Source organism: Gallus gallus, chromosome 34 (assembly GCF_016699485.2).
Source record: "Gallus gallus isolate bGalGal1 chromosome 34, bGalGal1.mat.broiler.GRCg7b, whole genome shotgun sequence".
Lineage (NCBI taxonomy): Eukaryota > Metazoa > Chordata > Aves > Galliformes > Phasianidae > Gallus > Gallus gallus.
Genome location: NC_052565.1, coordinates 1,201,888 through 1,209,379, shown reverse-complemented (window position 1 = coordinate 1,209,379; position 7,492 = coordinate 1,201,888). Strand labels below are relative to the sequence as shown.

Genomic DNA, 7,492 nt, shown 5'->3' with positions numbered 1-7,492 from the left:
CCACACACACACACTGAGGGCGCTGGGAGGGCCTGGCAGCGCTCCGACCCCTCCCTGCGACGCGGCCCGTTGTCACCCTTTGCCGGCGGTGCTGCGGACTTTGTCCCGATGTGCGCTGAGCGCACCGCTGGGCAGCGGCAGAGATCGCCGCGTGGGTTTGGGTGAGAGGGGCAAAGGGACGGGTGGGGGCTTCGACCCCAGGGAGAGGGGTGCGCTGAGGTGACCCCGTCCCGGCGCAGGGGGTGAGCGGGGCCGGGCCGTGATGGCGGAGCAGAGCGACCTGGAGCGGCCGGCGGTGGACGGGGCGGCCGGGGAGGAGTTCCTGCGTGCGGCCTTCCAGGTGCTGCTGGAGGAGGCGGTCAGGAAGGGCACGGACGTGGCTCAGAAGGTGGGGAGCGTGGGGGAGGGGGTGGGGGATGGGGGGGCTCTCAGGGTGGGGGCTGAGGGCCGGGTGCTGCCCGCAGGTCTGCGAGTGGAAGGAACCCCACGAGCTGCGGGAGCTGCTGGACCTGGAGCTGCGGAGCCACGGGGAGCCGGCGGGCCGCCTGCTGGAGCGCTGCCGGGACATCATCCGCTACAGCGTGAAGACCTGTGAGCGCCGATGCCCCCCCCCCGATCCCGAGATCTCAGATCCAAAAGCCCTGGCCACGTCCCCCCACGCCCAAAGGTCACAACAGCTCCACTCACGTCCCCACCATCCACACAGCTCCCAACAGCTCTACTTGAGTCCCTGCCACCCCCGCGGGTCCCAGCTGCCCCACTCGTGTCTCTGACACCCAGCTGGGTCCCAACAGTGCCATTCGTGTCCCTGCCACCCCGATAGGTCCCAGCTGCCCCACTCAGTGTCCCTGCTACCCACACAGCACTGGCTGTCTCCCTCCCAGGTCATCTTTTTCCTCTGGCAGCTGTGTCCTCAGGGCCCTGTTGGGACTGTGTCACCATCACCACTGGCATGGTGTCTCTCAGCCCCTCCACCAACTGACGCTCCTGTCAACCTCCCTCCCTCCCCTCCAGGCCACCCCCGCTTCTTCAATCAGCTCTTCTCGGGCCTGGATCACCACGCGCTGGCAGGACGCCTGCTCACCGAGACCCTCAACACCAGCCAGTACGTGCCTGGGGGTGCAGGTGGGGGGCTTAAGTCCAAGGGGTGTCTTCACTCCCCCCCACTGTGCCCCCAGGTACACCTATGAGATCGCCCCGGTGTTTGTGCTGATGGAGGAGGTGGTGCTGGCCAAGCTGCGAGAGCTGGTGGGCTGGAACAGTGGCGATGGCATCTTCTGCCCCGGTGAGGGGGGGGACTGCTGTGGGACCCCCAGCACAAGGCATGTCCTCGGTGCCAGTGCTGCTGACCTTGTGCCCGGGTAGGGGGCTCCATCTCCAACATGTACGCCATGAACGTGGCCCGCTTCCAGCGCTTCCCTGAGAGCCGTCAGCAGGGCAGCCGGGCGCTGCCACGCCTGGTGCTCTTTGCCTCAGAGGAGGTGGGCACAGTGATGGTCACGGGTGGGGGTGGCAGTGGGAGCAGCACCCTGAGCCCCCTGCCTGCTGTCCCCACAGTGCCACTACTCCATCCAGAAAGGAGCCGCCTTCCTCGGCATCGGCACCGACAACGTCGTCCTGGTGCGTGCAGACGAGAGGTGGGAGTGCTGGGATCACACCAGGTTAATGCTGGGATCGCGCTGGGACCCCCGGCCCTGCTGCTGACCCCAGTCCCGCTGCGTCCTTCAGGGGGAAGATGATCCCTGAGGAGCTGGAGAAGGAGATCGAGAGGGTGAAAAGTGAGGTGAGGCCGGGGCAGGGATGACTGCCAGGGGAGCCCCGTCCCCATGCGCTGTCCCCCGACCCTGACTGATGTCCCCCGTTCCCACACACGGTCCCGTCCCCAGGGTGCCGTGCCATTCTTTGTCAGTGCCACCTCTGGCACCACCGTGCTGGGTGCCTTTGACCCGTTGGGCCCGGTGGCGGACGTGTGCCAGCGCCACGGCCTCTGGCTGCACGTGGATGTGAGTGCCCAGGGGGGGGCCCTGCTGTGCACCCCCAGCCCCGCTTCCCTGCACCCACCCTGCTCTGCCCCATAGGCCGCCTGGGGTGGGAGCGCACTGCTTTCCAGGAAGCATCGGCAGCTCCTTGCCGGCATCGAGAGGTACCAGCAAATGGGTGCAGGAGGTTCTGGGGTTCTGGGGACACAGAACCGCATCCCTTGGAGCCCCCCAACCCTCTCCTTGCTGTAGGGCCGACTCGGTGGCCTGGAACCCCCACAAGATGCTGACAGTGGGGCTGCAGTGCTCGGCCTTCCTGCTCCGAGATGACTCCGTGAGTCCCATGACTGCTGGGATCCCACCGGGACCCCCCTCTGACCCTTGGGACTCCTCAGGACCCCACTGGGAACCCCCTGGAACCTTCTCTAGTCCCTCAGACCCTACAGAAACCCCCTTGGAACCCTCTGGAACCCACTCGGAACTTCTTGGGATGCCCTGAGATGCCTCAGAACCCACTGTTAACTTCCTGGGGCCATTTCTAACCTTCCCAGAATGCCACCAGGATCCCCTTCGGACCCCAACAGGAGCCTTTTGGAGCCCATTGGGACCCCCTGGCCCCTTTGGCACCACCCTGTTATGCCCTGCAGCCCCCCTCAGGACCCCAACAGGAATTCATCAGATCCCCTCTCTAGACCCCAATGGGACGCCCCTGGGACACCCTGGCACTCCTTGAAGGCCCTCAGAACCCAACTGGGAACCCTTGGTACTCACCAAGACCCCCTTGGAACCCCTCGGCCCCTTCCAGGACCCCAACAAGACCCACACGGAGCCCCTGGGATGCCCTAAGATCCTCCGGGATCCCCTGTCATTCCCTGCACCCCACCAGGACCCCCTGGGAACCCCTTGCATCCCTTTGAGGCCCCACTGGGACCCCTGGGGACCCCCCACAGCCACACTTTGACCCCCCCCGTCTCCCACAGGGGCTGCTGCAGCGTTGCCACGGGGCAGGCGCCGCGTACCTCTTCCAGCCCGACAAATTCTACGACGTGATGTTCGACACCGGGGACAAGACGGTGCAGTGCGGCCGCCGCGTCGACTGCCTCAAGCTCTGGCTGCTCTGGAAGGCGGTGGGAAGCGAAGGGCTGGAGCAGCGCGTGGACAGGGCCTTCGCCTGCACCAGGTGAGCGCAGCAGCCGCCGCCGAGTGCCACCACCAGGTGCCGCTGCCCGGTGCTCACACTCCTCTCCGTCCCCAGCTACTTGGCCGCGGAGATGAAGAGACGGGACGGCTTCCAGCTGGTGTTGGAGGTACGCTGCGTTGCGCTGCAGTGCCCCACAGGGGGGATGTGAGCCGCACGGGGGTGGCAGCGGGGAGCATCACCCCGTGGGCCCCTTTGGGGGTGCACAGCGGATCCCAGTATGGAGCCCCCAGTGCCGTTCCCCCCTCTTCTTTCTCCACAGCCCGAATTCATCAACCTCTGCTTCTGGTTTGTGCCCCCCAGTCTGCGAGGCCAACAGGGCTGCACTGATTTTGGGCCGCGTTTGGGGAAGGTGAGGGTGGGATCCGGTGGTCCCCCCTTCTGCCCAGTGCCTGTCCCCACGCGGACCCCCAGCGCCTGTCCCCCCCCAGGTGGCCCCCGCCATCAAGGAGAGGATGATGAAGGAGGGCTCCATGATGGTGGGCTACCAGCCCCATGGCACCAGGCCCAACTTCTTCCGGCAGATTGTCACCAGCCCCGCTGTCACCAGGGCCGACCTCGACTTCTTCCTGGATGAGATTGAGCGGCTCGGATGTGACTTATAGGGTCCCCCTGCCCCCCTCCCCCCCCCCCAGCGCTGTGGGGACACCGGGGACCAAAGGCACTCCCACGTGCTGCACACTGCAGCTCAATAAACACTGAGATGGGTAAAACAAATATGGTTTTACTGTGCTGGGTGCTCGGGTGGCAATCCGAGTGCCACCAACAGCAAAAACGGAGCAAAACTGGCAGGAGCCCTGCAGCAAGTGGTGCTCCTCGGGTCCTGCTGGGTCCGGTCTCGTTCGGTGTCTTCATCAGTGCTTTCTGTGTCACTGCTGTTATCACATAATGAGTGTCACCATTATCACCATGTCACTGTTGTCACAGTTTTAATTGTTTCACAGTCATGGCCGTGCCCAATTCACCCGCCCCCCTCCCCCCCCCCCCGCTGCTATCTGTGCTTGCCCAGAGCGCCCCACGCTGCCCCCACAATGACAACACCTGAGCAGTGTCACCGGGCTAATTGCGGCGGCAGTGGGTGGGGGGCCGCTCCACGGCTTACAGGAGTCCATTTAGGCGGCGTTGTTCACCACGCTGTTGACCAATCTGATCAGGATTGGCACAACCACTTTGTCCAGGAATTTCAAGAGCGTGGAGCGCCAGGAGGGCACCGTCTGGTCCTCCTCCTGCATCTGCTGCAGTGCTGCCGCCTCGCACCCACGGCCCTCCTGCAGCCGTGCCTCGAGCTCCTGTGGGATGAGGAGTGGGCTCAGGACCGACACAACCCCTCCGTGGCGCAGCCACCGCCCCGCAGCCCCTCCGTGGTGCATCAACAGCGTGCTGCTGCCAGCATGAAACCGCCCCGCAGCCCACGGTACAACCAGAGAGCTCCGACAGCGCCGCACAGCGCCGTCACTGCGCTCACCTGCAGGCGCTGAGACAGCACGAGGTTCTGCTCCTCCTGCAGCTGCTGCGCCCACCGCTGCCAGCGCTCCTCCAGCTGTGCCTCTGCTGCCTCTTGGAGGGCTGTCACCTCGGCCAGGGCCACCTGCTGCTGCTCCTGCTGCTTCTCCACCGCCTTCTTGGCTGCAGTCACCTCAGCCAACACCACCTGCTGCTGCTCCAGCTGCTTCTCCACCATCTTTTTGATTGCTGCCACCTCAGCCAACATTGCCTCCTGCTGCTTCTCCAAAATGCAGATCCGCTGCTCCACCTTCTCCTTGACCATTCTCATCTTGGTCAACTCCGCCCTCTGCTGCTGTCGGTGCTCCTCCAGCTGCTCCTCCAGCTGCTTCTCCAGCTGCTTCTCCAGCTTCTTCTCCACCGTCTGCGTGGCGGCTGCCACCTCAGCCAGCACCGCCTTACACTGCTGGTCCACCCAATCTAGCCACATCTCCATCATCTCCAGTCCCTTCACCCGTAGGAACTCCTTCAGCACTGCCTCCGCCTGATGGTACCACCATGAGGCACAGCCATTGCCACCACACCCACTGCCCCTACCCCGGCTCACCTTGACACCCTTGTCAGGCCTCCTCTCGTACTCCTCCAGCACACGCTTCAGGTCCTCCTGGAACAGCCGCATGCCCCCCGGCACCACGTAGTCCCCACGCTTCATGCGGAGCTCCGTGTCCCCCCACAGCTCCCGCAGCACCGCGCAGCACCGCTGCTCCGACGCTTCCTCGTTGCGCCGGCAGAACTCCTCCTTTGCTGCCTCCAGCTTGTCCTGTGCCAAAAGGCAGCACTCAGTGCACGGAAATCACCCCCAGCCGCACGCTGTGATGGTGACGTACCATCAGCAGTGCCTGGTAACACTGCCTGGTGTTGGCAAAGGCGTGGGACAGGAAGAAGGTTCCGGCGCGTTGCTTCCAGTCCCGGTGCACGGCCATCAGCGCATCGTGCGAGGCCGTGGGCAGCACCAGGCCCTGCTCCATGCCCTGCCGGTATTCGGCCACGGCCGCCTCCACCGCTGTGCTGTTCTCAGCTTCAACCACCACCGTGAGCGCGCTCTCCACGCAGGGCACGGAGCCGGTGGTGATGGCTGCCACTGTAAGTCTCCGCCAGGCGTGCTAGCACTGAGAGGTGACAGCCGCCCACACACGTCACCCCACGCACGTCCCCCGCGTGCCACCCGTCCTCGTGCTACCACCGCTCACCTCTGCCTGTCACCTGGCTGCTGTTCAGCAGCACCTTCACTGGCGCCTCTTTCCAGATGTGCTGGCAGAAGGCCTCCTCCTGTTGTCGGAATTGCGGCTGCAGCTGATCGTCCCGCAGCACCTCCATCTGCGCCAGGACTCTGTCAGCCACCGGCTGCTCCAGCAGTGAACAGCTTGTGGTGGGGGAAGAAGTTGCGCAAGCGGCGCTGCAGCTCGTTGTACTTCCTCATCGTGAGCCCTACAGGTTTGATGGGGTGTGGAAGAAGACACTGAGAACTAAAGGCTGTCTCCAAGGGCGTATAACCCCCACGGGATGATGACCCTGACTGGAGAAGAAGCACGAGTAGAAGCAGCGTGTGGCTCTGAGGGGGTGAGCATTTGCACGGGCAGTTATTGCCTGGATGTGAAGGAGACTTAAACGTTCTGTTGATGTGCTGTGGGGATGGAAAGTTACAGGAGGGCGCTTGGAGATGTATATAAGGGAGGTTAGAATCTGCAATAAAGGATTTGGATCGTTCACATCTGAGCCTGTGCCTCAGACACTGCACATCAGCACAGTGCCACTGCCCGTAGGGACACACAGTGACCGGTGGGGATGCACAGTGGCCGCCTTACAGAGCTGTGGGCGCAGTATACGCTCCAGGTACTCATCCCCGCTGATGGGCTGCTCGCTGCTCTCCATCATGAAGTCACGCACAACCCAGACAAAGCCAGGGAAGACACGGGCGAACTCATCTGCTGGCTCAGTGTCAACTGCCTGCGCTCGCACACGCACGCGCAGATCCATCAGCAACCTGTTGGACGTGTCGCCATTGTCAGCACATCGCCACTGTCACCGCATCACCACCCTCCCAGCCATCCCCGTACCACAGGTATTCCAGCATCCTGTGGCCAGTGGTGTGTATGCTGTTGTACACCAGGGTGCTGGAGAGCAGCAGAGCCAACGTGAAGATCCAGGCATCGTTGCAGCTGTCAGCCTGCACCCACAGCCATGTTAGGAGGGATCTGGGGGGGCATGGTGGGAGGTATGGAGCCACCCCCCCCCCCACACACACACCCACCTTTCTGGGGTCTCCCAGCCCCTCGGTGTCCAGCAGCACCAGTGCCACACCAGGTTTGCACGGGTGGGGCAGACACCACATCCAGATGCCCTTCGTTTGCGTCTGCACTGCATTGCCCAGCAGGGAGCCTGTGGGCAGAGCGCCATCAGAAATCCCCCCCCAAATTCTCCCAGAAGGGGGGAACACCTCCCCCTTCAGCTTACCCGTGCACTTCTGTACCAGCCGCTTCATCAGGAAGGACTTCCCGGTTCTGAAAGGCCCAACAATGGTCACCACCACCACTGGCTGAGTGACAGCTGCACAGAAAGTCCAGCGCTGCGGGGTTGAGGGACAGTCTGCAGTCCTGGTTGTGCACCAGGCAGAGCGGAGCCGACATCGGGGGCACCGAAGCCTCCATGGCTCTGCCTGCTGCCTGCAACAGCGCAGGAAACAGCCCCCCCGGCCCGCCCTCAGCCGCTGCTTCCTGTGCTTTCCCAGAAAACCCCGCGCTGCCCCAAAGCGACGCCTGGGCTCTATCAGTGGATATACTGCACGAACCGCTGATAGGGGAAAGAGCGACAG

The 7,492-nt window shown here is 63.8% G+C and overlaps 1 protein-coding gene, 1 long non-coding RNA gene and 1 other non-coding gene across 6 annotated transcripts; 2 read left to right on the top strand and 1 right to left on the bottom strand.

Moving 5' to 3' along the window:
* Window positions 1-102: 102 nt before the first annotated feature.
* On the top strand, window positions 103-3,894 carry CSAD (cysteine acid decarboxylase). Of its 4 annotated transcripts, none has more exons than XM_025145489.3 (15): window positions 103-151; window positions 240-388; window positions 465-591; window positions 1,015-1,105; window positions 1,179-1,285; window positions 1,366-1,481; window positions 1,558-1,637; window positions 1,729-1,783; window positions 1,887-2,003; window positions 2,079-2,143; window positions 2,232-2,313; window positions 2,960-3,159; window positions 3,235-3,286; window positions 3,440-3,529; window positions 3,609-3,894. In XM_025145489.3, exons 1-15 carry the CDS (start codon window positions 109-111, stop codon window positions 3,780-3,782), a joined length of 1,548 nt encoding a protein of 515 aa, XP_025001257.3. In that variant the 5' UTR covers window positions 103-108; the 3' UTR covers window positions 3,783-3,894. The 4 variants fall into 4 exon arrangements, with proteins under 4 accessions (XP_025001257.3, XP_025001259.2, XP_025001258.2 ...); XM_025145491.3 differs by having other exon boundaries at window positions 103-161; XM_025145490.3 differs by lacking the exon at window positions 1,887-2,003.
* MIR12287 (microRNA mir-12287) lies at window positions 1,115-1,179 on the top strand. Its single transcript, NR_162059.1, has one exon. It is a non-coding gene; the product is annotated as a microRNA mir-12287 (primary transcript).
* IGBP1L lies at window positions 3,886-7,350 on the bottom strand. Its single transcript, XR_006932291.1, has 10 exons — window positions 7,135-7,350; window positions 6,932-7,059; window positions 6,738-6,847; window positions 6,486-6,664; window positions 5,871-6,108; window positions 5,508-5,789; window positions 5,228-5,440; window positions 4,643-5,164; window positions 4,219-4,466; window positions 3,886-4,052 (listed from the first exon to the last, which is right to left on the bottom strand). It is a non-coding gene; the product is annotated as an interferon-induced guanylate-binding protein 1-like (long non-coding RNA).
* Between the last annotated feature and the right edge of the window lie 142 nt (window positions 7,351-7,492).